Here is a 14,599-nt window from a genome sequence, read left to right on the forward strand (position 1 = left end):
CTTTAAATGACCGTACAATGAATGTGAATGGGGGGACAGCCATGGAGCTGCTCTTTGCACAGACACAAGTGCAACCCTGCAACCCTGCAACAACCCTGCAACCCTACCCGTCCCATGGCGGGGTGCAGACACGGGGACGCGCTACCAAGAAAGGCCAGACTTGAAACATTCAGATACAGCTTTTAAATAAATTAGTCAAGACAAATACAAACACAGGGGCAGCAACAGCCCACAGGGATCAACAGAGGAGGCGACACGCGATGACTGACGTTAGAGACAGGCTGGAGGCTTCGGGCAGTGATGGAGCTGCGATCCCCAGAGCCGTGTGTAGGGGAGCAGAGCTCTGCATGAGTTAAATCCACGCTCAGACAGTAATGGGAGCATTTCTGACTAACAGCAGTGAGATGCAGTTTGTCCTGTAACGCGTCCGCTGTGTTGGAGCATCAAACAGCTGCAAAGGGAAGGAATGCTCTGGGGAAAGAACCTAAACCAGATTGGAGTCGAGTGCTCCGGGAGCTGCTGCTGACGGTACACACAGTAATAGATCACAACTTACAGTAATAGATCACAGCTTACAGAACAGTGCACAGGTAAACGTAGAGAGAGACTTTACATACTCAGAAGGAAAAAAACAAACAAACAAACAAACAAAAACCAATAGGAAAATATTTCTGACTTGTGTAGAAATTAAAATATATATATATATAAAACATGAATACCATTTGCTCAAATGCTCAGCAAAAATTCCTGCCCCGACAGAACATTTCTAGACAAAGTCTGAGCAGCAGGGAAGGGAGCACACGTTTAATTCTACACATCCCTCCTTCAGTGTGGCTCTTCACCTGCTGGAGGTGCAGCAGCACCAAAGGAAACTTGGCAGGGCTGCCTGGGAGGAATGAGGGCTGGCACCACTGAGCTGCTCGTGCCCTTTGGCTGCCAAGGGAGTGAAGAAAGAACTGTAACAACACAGAAGTTCAAGTTGTGACCATCGTTCAAAATACAAATAACAGTTATAAAAGGTGAAGCTGCTCTCATTCTAACATTGCTCTGAACTGCTGTGTGTATTTAGACAGCTCATCACTTTTAATCTGAAGTTCCCTCATTGCGTCTGCATTTGGATATTGGATTGCTGCGTTTTTGGTGGCGAGAGCCAGGTTCTTCAGGAGGCTGCAGAACCGGCTGCTGCTGTGCAGAATGTCGCTCCGAGCCTCCCTCAGCTGTGTTTCCTGGCAGAGAGAATCCACAATCTTCTGCCCCACCATAATGATCAATTTGCTGTGGGATATGAAGACTTCAGGTGGCTGCTGACTGCTCAGGCTGTTGTTAAACACAGCGATGGCCTTGTGAAGGGCACCGAAACACAGCCTGCACTGCTCTGGAACGACAACCTTTTTTGCAGAATCTGGCTGGCTTCGAACTTCATTCTTTTTTGTAGATGGCAGCACCTAGAAAAGAGGGTTCAAAAGAACAGACTCAGGTTGGTGGCATGTTGTCTTTGCTCTTACTTTACTCTACAGCACATTCTTACATTCTTCCCATGTTTCCTCACTTAGATGGAATTCTGTTGGTTAAGGGACACCAATAGCTGCCCCGCCACAGCCCAGCACGTTTGTTTGCTTGTTTGGCCATCATTTTGGCCACTATTTCCTCTCCACAAAGTACTTGGCTCCAAAGTGGTTTTTTCACTCACCTTTTCCCTGAAAAAAAGTTCACTGAACACCGTTTTAATAATGGATGGCAGACAATGTTCTATAGTTAAACATCAATCCTTAATGAAGTCTGGGCTCCAAGCTTTTGGATAACAGAAAACATTTAGATTTGATTTTTAATGGTAATGACTTCATGAGGGGCATGAATAATTAAAACTGTACAATAATGAGATTCAGTCCTTGTAGTGGTGCATTACTTTGAAATATTACCCGTCACAGCCTTACCCCAAATGAGACACAAAAGCAAAGAGATAAAGAACCGTAGGACTTTAGAGCGGTTAATTACATTTAGGGAAATAAATCTTTTGCACGGCTTTACAGCAGGGGCTAAAAAACCTCCAGATGTGGGGAAATGAACAGGGAAAGCAAATACACCTCCATGTGCAGAGGTGAGCATCCAGACACTGTATTACCTGTATCATGATGTCAGGGTTGCCAAGTGAAACGTATGGGCAAAGAGAGATCTACTGGGTTAAGAAACAAAGCTGATGTACAGACAAAAATCTGACTCTCAAATGAATTGAAAAAGACAAGCAGCAAATCTGTCTCAGTTTTGACTGGCTGCGTGGACAAATCATCTCATACTGGTTCTCTTTGTTACTTGTAATTACTGATCATTGTACGTGTGTGATCAAAATTCTGAGTTCACATAGGTCTGGAAAATAGATAGCAGTGCAAACTGAAGTTGTCATTGATACAAAGATAAAACGGGGCAAATGAGAGTGTCTGCAAATGATGAAGAATATGGACGATAGAATCCCACTTACTAACCTGCAGCTGAACATATTCACAGTCCTCAGTGACATTTTCTTTTGTCGTCTCATTACTGCCCTGACTTGGGTTGGGTTTATCAGGTGCATTTACTGGAAGTGAATCTATTTCTATTCTTCTTGGTGCCATGATTTGTTTTGGCATTTTAGATCCCGGGCTCACTCTTGGTTGCTTCATGTCTTGCTCCTTCTCATTCTTTCTGAAGAGAAGCTTTCCGTTGGCAATGATGATGGATACAAATCTCTTGAGATCATCTGGAATCGTGCGGGCAACCATAACAAAGCGATCGAGATCATCTGGGTTGTTGTAGGGTTTCTTGAGGACCAAAACCTCCAAAGACCAGTTGCAGTTATTTAGAGCTTCTCTTGTTTCTGTCAAGATTTGGAATGAGTTCAGAAGAATTTCTAGCTGTTTTTTAATTCTGATCTGAAGATTATTATCAGTGAGGTAGGATGCGTTTACCTTTAAAGCTCGAGCAAAGGCCAAGAATTCTCCCAGTGACACTTTGATGTGATCAATGGCCCTATGGATTTCTTCAATGTTTTTCTCTAGGTGCTCTTGTAATCTCCACTTACTGCTTACGAAGATCATTAAACTTGCAACTGAGCTAGATACACTGTGCTGCAGTCTAGTCAGTGTCTCTATGGCCACCTCGAGGTCCAGCTTAATTTCTGTGGCAGGCTCTTCTGATGATGACACAGAAGAAGACTCAGAAGAAGAATCTGAGGATGTAGAAAGAGTGCTGCTTCTGCTGTCCACACTAGAAACAGATAATCTGTCATGTTCTGGTTTGGTGTCTCTTGAGAGCTGTGGGGGAACATGGTACGCCTGGTTTCCAGAACGGTTGCTGTTTTTCTCCATCCCTTTCTTAGACTGGATAGCAGTGGGCAAACCTTTAGGAACATCGTAGACATTCCCTCCAGAAATCTGATTCTCAGCATTTGAAGCCAGGAGACTCGGGGGTACATCACAGCTACCATTCTGCTGCAAGAGAACATCCTTTGAGGATGGAACGTCATAAAGAGGGACATCTGGAAATGTTAATTTCCGTTGTGTTGGTGGAATATCATACAACTGTGGATTTACAACGTTGGCTTCAGCATTTGTTGTTAGTGCCTTGTACCTGGCTGGGGGTATGTCATATAGCACCTGGTTCTCTGTGGAATGGACAGAAGAGTTTTGTTTTATTCCTGTTTTTTCAGGTGATATTGGAATATCATAAATCCATTCTGACTTGCGAGGGTTTGGCAAGGTGTTACAGTGACCCCAGAACTTCTTCTGAGATTTCTTCTCTTCAACATCAGTTTCTCTTTTGGGTGGGACATCATACAGCTGCAACAGAGCACATAGGATTTCAAAACAGTGTCTTTAAACAAGAAATAAGAAACAAAACTAAATTCTCAGTGTACAGATGTACGCAGTAATATCAACAGAATGATTCCACAGAAAGCCTGGCCCATATTTTTATTTCCTTTCTACAGTGCACAACCTGCAGATGCGAAGTCTAAAATAGACATGCTGGTGCAATCCCTGTTATCCTCGCTTGCAAACACCCTTGGAGAGAGGTTCAGCACATGTGCCTAACATCAGAGCACTAATGGGAGATTATTCTCTCATGTCCAAGAAGTCTTACTTACATTGCCCACTGCTGAATCTTGGATAACAGCTCCAGCCTTCTCTGAGCTGGATGGGACGTTGTAGAGCTGCTGCTCTTCCTGGAAGCACTTGGGAGATCTGGCCAGCACAGAGACCTTCCGTGCTGCAGGTGGAGTGGCACCACTCTGGCCAAAGGGAAAAGAATCAGGTTTCAACCCACATTAAAGCCCCCTGAAGATTCCCTTGGTGTTCAGGGATGTTCTGGTCACATACTACACAGCTTCTGGTTTCCACAGTCTAGATCAGAATCGTGCTAGTTAAACTGAAGGTGCTTGGAAGAAACGTAACCAGGTTTAAAGCACATTTCTTTGAATTTCTAACCAATTCAAAACAGAGCTACTTTGTTTTGAACTTCCCCCCAAAAAGACATGGCTTTCTGCCAAATTAAAAAGAAAAACAAACAAACAAACAGGAAAATGCTAGAATTAAACCCTAAACCTTAATCTGCATTCCGAGGCTCTATAGGAGGGAGATGGGTTGGGACCCAATGGTCTGTGGGGGATTGAGGGAAGACGTACCTGTGTGAGTAAGGACTCCCGGCTCTGCATGGATGGGACATCATACACCTCGCTGGTGATGTTTGGCACTGAAGCTCGACACGCTCTTGGGAGAGTAAAGAGGTGCTTGGAGGGGAAGGGAAAACAAAACAAAACAATGATGAGAAAACTGCAGTGGGCAACAAGCTCAGGATATCGCTGAAAACTCAGCTAGTTGAACAGGTCATGGCTGTAGGAGGAGCTCTTCAGTGATTCACAGCCTTTAGCTTTGCACTGATGGTGATAGATTTGGTATTTTCTCCTTTGCTACCACTTCTGCTTTATTTCAGATAAGAACAGGCACGTATGAATCAAAGAGAGAATCAACGTTATTAACCAAGAGGGGGAAAAGATCTGGAGAAAATTCAGCTTCTATTATCACTCAAATCTTTTGACTCTCTCCGAAGCAGAACTGTTAAAAAAAGAAAGCAGGGGATTTTCTACTTCTCTCTCACAGAACCATCAGGTCAAGCCACTCTTTGCGGGAATAACAGCAGCAAAAGGATACAGACTGGGGATGAATATTGGGAAAGACCTTTCATTGACCTTGAAAATACTGACTTTTGTCCATTCAACACACGGTTAGCCTGGGCAACAAGCAAAATGACAGCGTTTTTAAACAGGGTGAAAGCACGCTGGGTTTGGTTTATTGCTTTCAGTCATCTCCCTCAAAGACTTACAGTGGCTTTACTCAGCTGCTTGGGGAACAGCTGAGTGTGTTGGCAGCTTTGCCAGCTGTCTGGTAGGATCTACGCAGGGCAGCCCCGATTGCTCCAACACCCCCGTGTGCAGCCTGTGACCACCACAATGCAGTTGTTGTAGCAACAGCTGGGACATTGTGCAAGAGCCAGCTCAGGCAAAGCTGAACTCTGAAGTAGTAAAAGCAGCTAGAACTTCTGTTTTTTCCTCTTTTTTTTTTTTTTTTTTTTCCCTTCCCCCTTTCTCTGGTAGAGTAGGCAAGACACTGACTCATGAAAATACAGAGACAGGAAAAGCTGATGAGCTCTAATGTTGGGCCACTCACACAAATGAAGAAATAGATGACATTTTCAGGGCCTGGTTTGTTGGCACAGTGTGGAAAATGGCACTGATCTCACTTCACTTTGCAAGTGCCCTGCCTTCTTTGTGGCTAGGAGTGCAGAGAAACCAGCTCACAGCAAATGCACAAGGGTCTTTGGCAACTAATGCCCAGTTTGAGCTTGCCATTATGGAAACACTACATGAGGTCTGGGAGTGCAGCTGAAGTGATGAAAATACAGTTTACAGTCACCAGAGATTCACCAAATATGTCTCTTTTCCAGCACCTATTTGCAGCACCAAAGGAACCAGTGCCTCATTCTGTAGCACAGTGGGAGGGAAGCCGGCCAGCTGCGTCCTGGAGATCAAATGCTCATTAATTCAGACTAAAGGGTTTGGGGTTGGACTTTTTTCCTTTGCCAATTAACATCTTTAATGTGATTTTCTTACACAGAATAAAGAGCTACCCAGGGCTGAAGAGCTCGTGGGACTGAATGAAAGCCTGCACTTGGAACTCCCTCCACACCTGCTCTGTTTATCTTTTATTATAAAAGATTCTGCTTTAATCTCGTGCTGAAGAAAGCACAAGGCTTCGATGATGTAACACCGGAATTTTCCACCCAACAGCCATTCAGACCCTTCCCCCATCCACCACTTCAATGACAGTGCTTGGTCCCATGCTGCCCACACCTACCTGCTGCTTGCAGCTCCGTGTCCTCTCACTGAGCAGCTGTGCAGCCAAGGCTGGCACCTGGTAGACCCCCTGTGCAGGCAGGGTGGCAGCCCGAGCCGGCGATGTCACCCACCCCTCCATCTTCTCATAGGTAGAGGACGACGCGGTGCCTTTGGGCACAGAGGGCACCTGGTAGATGTTCTGTGGGGCCACGGGTGGCTCTGGAGCATCGCTGGGGATGGCAGGAGGTGGCAGGGCTTGTGGGCCCACCAGGAGCTGCAGGCGGTTGGCAGGAGCCAGGCCTTGCCGTCCATGCAGTGAGCACCTCCACCAGCCCTCGCTGCCGACAACGTGCTGCTCCAGTACTGTCAGGATGTCCCCTCTGCGGAAGGCCAGCTCATCAGAGCACTCTGCCTTGTTGTCATACAGAGCCTTCGCCAGTGCGTTCTAAGGGAGAGAACACAGACAGCACTGTCACACCAACAGCAGAGCACGGCACCAGCACAGTGCTCACCTTTGCTGTCATCTCAATTTGATACAAAATGCATGGGCTTCAATTGAAGACCATATCTCAGAGCAGCGGCTTCAGAGCATCACCTGCCTCTAACATTTGTCTGTTATGCTGTACAGAAGTAATAACTCTACTGTATGTTTCTGCATTGCTTCTCCCACCAAAGGGTCTTGGAAGTGTGGCTGGCATTCGTTACCTGGACTTTGTGAGCATCACGCTATGAAAAAATGTGTGGTTTTCCCCATAAGCATTCTGTGAATTGTTTGTCAGAAGCCAGAGGAAATGTGTCACCCAGCCAAAAATAAACCTCGTCCTCCCTGACTGCTGCCTCCTTTATCTGAGGGCTTCAGCTGCACATTAGTAATTAATTGTTTCTTAATAGAAAAAGAAATAAATACACTACTTGTTTTCCTTTAAATACTTCTTTTCTCCTTCAAGCCTAATGAAGGCAAACCCAGCAGCAGTGCTGAGAAGCTCAGTCTGCTGGCAGTGCTGGGGCAGCAGCACTGAGGGCATCAGCTCCAGTGCTGCCCATCTCAGCCCTCCATGAGGCTGCAGAGCTGACTCCTATTGCATCACAGATCCCAGGCCAACAACGTGTGTCATTTAGCTCTGGGAGAAACTGCCAACCTTGTGCACAGTGATGCCACATGCATTGCTCTTTCTGCTGGCTGGGCAGTGGACCTGGGAACTCAGCTTCAGGTGAGGGCAACTGGAACAGTGCCCTCATTCCCCTCTGTGACACGGACATCACTGTGCACAGAGGCATCTCCAACAGTGCTGTTATCACCTCATCTCTCACTTATATATATATATATACGTACTTGAAGCCAGTGAAGAATAGAGGTGACAGATCACAGGAAATCCACAGGAAAGCAAATATTCATACTTTACAAGCCTCATCACCAGGGCTGCTCTACCTGCCTCAGCTGAGCTTATATGAAGCCTGGCAAACGTGAGTGATAACGCTTTATTTTTTAGCATATTGATTTTGGATATTTGCTTACTCCAAATGGGATGAAAGAATGAAAAGCAGCTGCAGCTTCATTCATCTGAGGCATTTCTGCAAAGGGTGAAAAGAACCAGAGCAGCAGTGCTTTCACACATAGCATTTGCTGGCAGCTTAAAATGTGACCGACTGCTTCCCACTGGATGTTCCAGCATTAGTTTCTTAGCAGAAAGTGCAAGTAACATCCAAAGAGATAGCACCCAAATAGGAAACATGATGCCTTGTATTTTTGTGCGGAGCATTTGCTGTGAAGTGACAGCTGGTTTGAAGCAGCAGCAAACCCATTTGTCAGCTCAGCTGATGGAAGTAGCCTGCTGTTAGCAGCACACCCTTCTTCAGGGGAATGGCCGTGAACAATGGCCTTGTTATGATGCATGGACTTGTCCATCAGCAGCTGTCAGAGACAGACAACAACAGCCCCATTTACCTTATGGCATGCTCTGATTAAAGCAGCCTTCTTGCCTTGGACAAGGCAGCCCGCTTTCTCTCTAGGCAGTGCCACATGCTCTCTCTGAAATCAGCCTGGCAGGAATCTCATCAGAGAGCAGCACTGGCAGTGCCTGCACTTCACACATTGTTACAACTAAGAGGAAAAACAAAACAAATGCCAAAAGCCAAACCAACCAACCCCCCAAAATCCCAAATGGACGACCAAACTAACAAAAACTGCAACACCCCGCCCAACATTCCCTGCTATTAGTCAGGGACATTTCTTTCTCAGGAAAGTATTTCAGTGAATCTTTCCTATCCTTTCTTCTTGAAACTAACCTCAGAAAGAGTTGTACAGAAGGCAGAAACAAGTAAGAAAATAGATCACTAATTCGTAACCACCCAACTACAGGAAGGCCTCAACCCTTGAACTCAATCCTCTTTTTGCATCCTTATATCACACCACAAAAACTAAAACAAGAAAACCAAACCACAAGACACACAACCACCATTTTCTGTCCTCAAAGAGACTCTGCGGTGCATTTGCAGTGCCCTCAACCAGGCAGAAATTTGCAGCAGCTCACTGCAAAACCAACACAAATGTTGGCCCAGCACTGAAATTACTTCTGAATTTCTGCTGAAATCCCATCTCTACGGTCACAGAAGGTCCGCCTTTACATCTTGTTCTGTGTTCTCTTTGCTCCTCTACTGCAAGGAAACAGTATAAGCTCTGTTGGTTCTCAGGAGCACCAGCTATGGCTTCAACAGCTGAAACTGCTATTGAAGATGAACCTAATACCAGTAAAAGGAAATGTAACAAACTCACAACAATGCCCAATGTGCCAGGTTTTGGCACTGGCAAGTGCTGTATTTCCGTCAGCAAAGAGCTTTCTGTGGGTTGGCTGCTTTTCTCCTCTGCGGCACAAGGTCACCTGCAGTGCAGCTCAGCTCACCTAACCAGGCTGTGTGCCACACTTCAGGCCCTAGCTCTGCTTCCAGCTGCCCGGGACATATGTAAAGGATCACTGTGGCAGCCCCTTCCCTTCCTGTAAGCAGAAGCATCCCTGACCTTCCATTAACTGTAAACAAGCTTTGCATTCCCAGGGTTGCAGAGACTTTATGGGATGCTTCACTGGGAGGAAGCTGCGCTTTGGGGCCACTGAGATCTGCATGTTTCCTTTATTAGCAGAGCGGAAGCGGGTCTGTCTGACACCATCATCTGCAGATTGTGTCATGTTAATGTGTCCTTACAACGACCAACATGTAACGAGCACTAAGGCAATGCAGATGAGATCAAAGTGTTTTTCTTTGGCATTTGTTGCTTTTTCCCTATCAGCAGCCCTATAAAACTACCCAGAGATGAAGTACATCTTAAAGTGTGGTTCATCATCCCATGGGAAAGCACTTTGGAGGACACTGCTGTTGCCCCTTCCCTCTGTTCACTAAGTGAGGCTAAGACAGAGAGCAGAACTGGAAGGCAGAGGCTGCATCCTCAGCAACCTGTTTCTAAGGTGCTGCTCTCCCCCATACGGGAGTCTGTGACCTCATCACTGCAATGTTAATTGCTCATACACAGCCAGCCATACCGAGCAGCTTTATACCATAAGGCCTCCAGAAGCACAGGTTCAACTAAGTTAGTGGTGAACAAGTTTCTTGTGTGCCCACTTCTACTGAATTTTAGACCAATTGGTCTAATGCAGAGCAGTCACTCTCCGTAATTTACATCTTTATAATTGGTGCCTTACCCAGCACTGCTCCCAACACCTCCAAAGCCCCATAACCTCAGAGCAGTGATGGGAATTACAGGGCAGCGCTGCTCATTCTCCCCAAGCCCTTTATTCTCCACGCAATCTGTTGACCAAAGCCTGGCTACATCCAAGCCAGCAGCCATCTCCCCTTGTTTGTGCAGTCAGGATTTCGTTCCCATGCATAACACTTCCACGCCAAGTTGAAGGAAAAATAAACTGCCATTTCCTGACATTTCAAGAAGGAATGTATGTATTTCTGGCCTTTGGCTCCTGTTGCTATCCAAAGGATTTTACTGTACGTTCCAATCAATTTCCTTTTTTTGAGTCTTTTCTAAATCTTTTAGTATGTTAATTGTATTTTATCACAACACTTATTTCCACGCATGGACTTTAAGGTACACAAAGCAGCAAAAAGCTGCTTAGCAGTGGCTGTTCAGGGCACGGGCAGAAGTCCCTGTGGGAGCAGCTGCCTGGAGCAACCACCGATCACCGGCTGCAATGGGGCGGACACCCACAAACAGCAACTGCTGCCTGTTCTCCACCCGGGTGCACAAGCAGACAGCCCATCAGCCCACACCTTGCAGCAGAGCTTCTATTGATGCAGTGGGGATGGCAGAGGCCCAGGGGAGGTTGTTCTCTCTGATTCATAATGAATCAGCAGCAGCACCACAGCTTCCAGGCACTCCAGCTTCCTCCATCTCCCCTATTGCAGTTGTCTGCTCAGAAATGTTACTATGATAGTTAAGATAAGATTCTGGAGAAGATTTAAACTGAAAACTAAAATATTCTCCCAGAAATGAAAGAGATGCCCTCCCACCCACCCCTACATGTGCTGCACTGTGTGGTTGTTAACGTGGGGCACTCAGTGACTGCAGGTCCTGCCTGGAGCCGCAGCTGCTGAAGCTCAGCTGTGCTGTTGTACACAGACATTCACTGCTGTTTGCAGCCAGACAGCCCTTGCTTAGCACAAAACAAGCTCCTACCCACTTCTGCTCATGCACTGGGGCAAAACACTGACATGCAACTACACACTGGGTTTCATTCATCCAAATATTTCACCGCTGTTTCAAAGCAGAGCACTACGTCTTAAAAGCAAACAGCACCACAATACTTTCTGCTTTGGAGCTTCAGTTCTCTTTGCAGAATCATGACAAGGACGTGGTCAGTCCCTGTCCTAGAGAGCACACAGCCTGTGTTCTGCTGACACTGCTTCAGCAGAGTGACTCAAGCTGGCAAAGCATTTCCGTTACCTGCACCCTCATGATCAGCATCTTATCACCATAAGAAGTGCAGCATCCTCTTTCTCTTGAAGTAAAACTCAACTTTTAGTTCTTCCAAGGAAACATAGAGGGCAAAGGGCATCCCTACAGCCCTCTAGCCCCTACTCATGTAACCTTTCAGCAAGGCACATTACTGCCCAGTAATCATGGTATATAATCTCACTATTATCAGCCTTACTGCTGCTCTTCCCAATGAGGAATCTCTTCCAGCTGAACTCATGGAATCATAGAATGGTTGGGCTGGAAGGGACCTCAAGGGTCATTTGGTTCCAACCCTCACCCCAAACAGAATTGCCAGCCACTGAACCCAGGTAACTCACTGTGTTTCAAGAGTTCAGACTGAACGCTTTGACAGTGACCTGTAAACAGGAGCAGCAGCACACACTGAGAAGCAGCTCTGGCAGATGCAGGTCTCAGATAAATGCACTTTCCACTGCCAACATGATAAGCCACACAGTTAAATTAAATGCACCAGAAATAGGATAATCCAGTACTTACATTGACCTTCATTTCAGTGCCTCTGCTACTCCATCCCCCAAGCAGAACTGAGACCGCTGAGCTCAGGAGCAGCTCTGCTCCTTCTGCACCACTGGGAGCCCTGAGCACAGCGCTGCTGGGATCAGGGGGAGCCAATTACGTAGCACAATTATCTGCATGTGCTATTGGCCTGCAGCTGCTGCTGCACAGGGCACGCAGATGTCCCTCACCCCCTGGGAAATGCCTTTCTGTCTTACAGCTGAATCTTGGCCGGCCGATGGGGGCAGTGGGGATGAACCAGAAATGGATCTATTTGATTTTACGGTGTTTTTGTAGCATCATCTTTTCCTCATGTTCTTTTGTACTTCCAAATGTCTCCATTTACTTTGCAATTTTCATGTTTGAGTCTCTCAAAATCTGAGCAAATCTCCTCTATACCCAGGGAAACGACTGCAAAACAGTCACATTCTTTAGAGGCAGGAGAGCTGAGGAGGAAAGCTAACCATTAAAGCTAACCATTAAAGCTAACCATTAACTGCGGGTGAAAGGGCGTGCTTCTGTAATTATTAAAAGCTGTTCAATGCTATCAAACAGGAGTGTTATTTAGCATCACCCATCGCTGCTATTCACCCAGCAAGCTGTGCCCAAGCAAACACGCAGGTTTCACTGCTGTAGACTCATTCACATCATGTGGGTTTTTATGCTTTTGCTTTTCTTTGGCTGCAGTGTTCTCCTTCCTCTTTCCATAGCAGCTTCAAGATAAAATTAGGCGCTCCTGCGGCCACAATCACTTCACTAGAAAAGCCACACATCTCAAATAGAAAAAGTTGAATTGAAAATGCCTTATCAACAAAATCTACACCTTTAGACGGGGCTTGGAACAGAGACGCAGTTGCTGCAATTATCCCAGTGAGAGGGAATCCTGGCACAAAGTAACTCACCTGTGCCTGCTCTGGGCGCTTCATGCAGGCAATAAAGAGCAGTTGCTCATTTACTGCTCTGGGGTTTGGAAGGGGCTCCCAGAAACACACGGAGCAGCGCTGCAACTTGTGGACAGATTCCAGATTAACTTCACGGGTGCTTAGGAAATGCCTCTGGTTTTCTTTTGGCAAAAGCACAGAAAATGTTGCCAAGCAGCAAGTGAGCTATTTCCCAAGCACAGCCAACACTAACCACGCTGTGAGTTGCACCAAGATGTGCAATATTTCCTGTGCGAACGATGCTGCAGGAGCAGCAAGAGAGAAATCCCACATTTCTCTGGGTGTGATCCTACCCTGAATCCATCTTCAGGAATGGTTTTCCACATCAAGGTGGAAGGCAGAGCACAGAGCGAGCATGGAGCGCTGCTGGGCACAGCAAAACTACTGCAGGTGCTTCAGCAAGTCCGGAGAGTGGGAAAAACACCACTTCCACACTTAGAATGGCACTCAGATATCATAATGAACAGCGCTGCCTGATATCTCTTATAAATAGTTTATAAAGGATGTAGCAGAAAGAAATAGGGCTTTTTCTTGTTATTATTTCCCCTGGATTTGGCCGGGTGTGCTGCGGATGGACTTGGAACAACGCTGGAAATCATGGTGCTGCCATCACATGGATTTCAGCAGGTCGTGTAGGAAACCTCGAAATAGCACACCCAGAAATAAACACTCTTTGAATAGATGTCATGCAACAGACCCTGGTGACTTCACATAAGAAACTGTTCTGCCATCGCTGCATGTCTGAGTGGAAATGCTGAGCACAGCCCATGGCTGCTCACTGACTTCTTCCTCTTGTTCTGCTCTGTACCCAGATTTCCAGGCAGCAGTTTGTTCAGTCACCATTGGGACCATCACCAGGGGTTCAACAACCATTGTTACACTGCTCGTTAGACTTGCAGATGGTCGGATGATCAAAGCACTGAATAAAGAATTAAGACTTCAGTCCTCTGACCGTACAGCAGCAAGCTCTTTTATCCGTGTCTATTAAAAACACATTAGGACAACGTGAATACACAAAGACACGTGGCAAACCTTGCAGATTGCTTCCTTCTAAAAGTGAAACCACAGAGAGCAGTTTAAATCTGTTTCTGCTTTGTTGTTACATCGGGAATTGATCTGCAATAAGATGACCGGGGCTCCCCATACGACTCTGACAACATACAGCGTGCACAGCGTTATCACAGAGCAGCAAAGCAGGGCAGCCTCGAGGTTGTCTATCCATTGTTTCACTTGTGTTTATTCACAGACAGTCATTGCTGCTTTGTTTGGAGCTCCCTCCATGACAACATTTTCCCCATTAATGAACTGTCACACAATAAAAGCACAGTCAGTACAACGCATCCCTGCCCAAAATGAGAGCATCCAACACCTCCAGCATCACCAAGCCTGATGCTGAGCCCAACCATCAAACCCTGCCCTAGAACCTTTTCGCTTCTGTGCCACATTCAGACAGCCCAAAGCAACGTACCTTTGCAGTGTGGCTGCTTCTCATGCTCACACCAGCAGCAGCACTCAGAGCGGTGCAGAGGTGCTGCTGAGCCCCGGCGCTGTGCAGTCACTGTGTGTGGGACCCGCAGCTCTGCCAGCCCTGCCCTTACAGCACCCAGCAACGCGTGCAGGCAGTTCTCATGAAATACAGCATCTGCAACAGCAGATAAGGTGGAAAACAAAACAAAACAAAGCAGGAAAACCCTACCAGCATCGAGAACTGAGTCTGTCCGCAAGCGGAATTGTCCTTGAACTGTCACCAGCTTGCTGCAATTAACCACAGCCACAAGTGTCACCCTCCTTTTCTGCTGCCTG

General features: G+C 46.5%; 1 protein-coding gene across 2 annotated transcripts; it reads right to left on the reverse strand.

The window, feature by feature from the left end:
• Window positions 1–168: 168 nt before the first annotated feature.
• Window positions 169–14,532, reverse strand: CASS4 (Cas scaffold protein family member 4). 2 transcript variants are annotated; one of them, XM_015881833.3, is made up of 6 exons: window positions 14,265–14,532; window positions 6,384–6,809; window positions 4,655–4,759; window positions 4,118–4,261; window positions 2,481–3,812; window positions 169–1,445 (listed from the first exon to the last, which is right to left on the reverse strand). In XM_015881833.3, exons 1-6 carry the CDS (start codon window positions 14,286–14,288, stop codon window positions 1,032–1,034), a joined length of 2,445 nt encoding a protein of 814 aa, XP_015737319.2. In that variant the 5' UTR covers window positions 14,289–14,532; the 3' UTR covers window positions 169–1,031. The 2 variants fall into 2 exon arrangements, with proteins under 2 accessions (XP_015737319.2, XP_015737321.2); XM_015881835.3 differs by lacking the exon at window positions 14,265–14,532 and adding an exon at window positions 11,838–11,980.
• Between the last annotated feature and the right edge of the window lie 67 nt (window positions 14,533–14,599).

This window comes from Coturnix japonica, chromosome 19 (genome assembly GCF_054131305.1).
Source record: "Coturnix japonica strain WE chromosome 19, WE-NBRP24, whole genome shotgun sequence".
Lineage (NCBI taxonomy): Eukaryota > Metazoa > Chordata > Aves > Galliformes > Phasianidae > Coturnix > Coturnix japonica.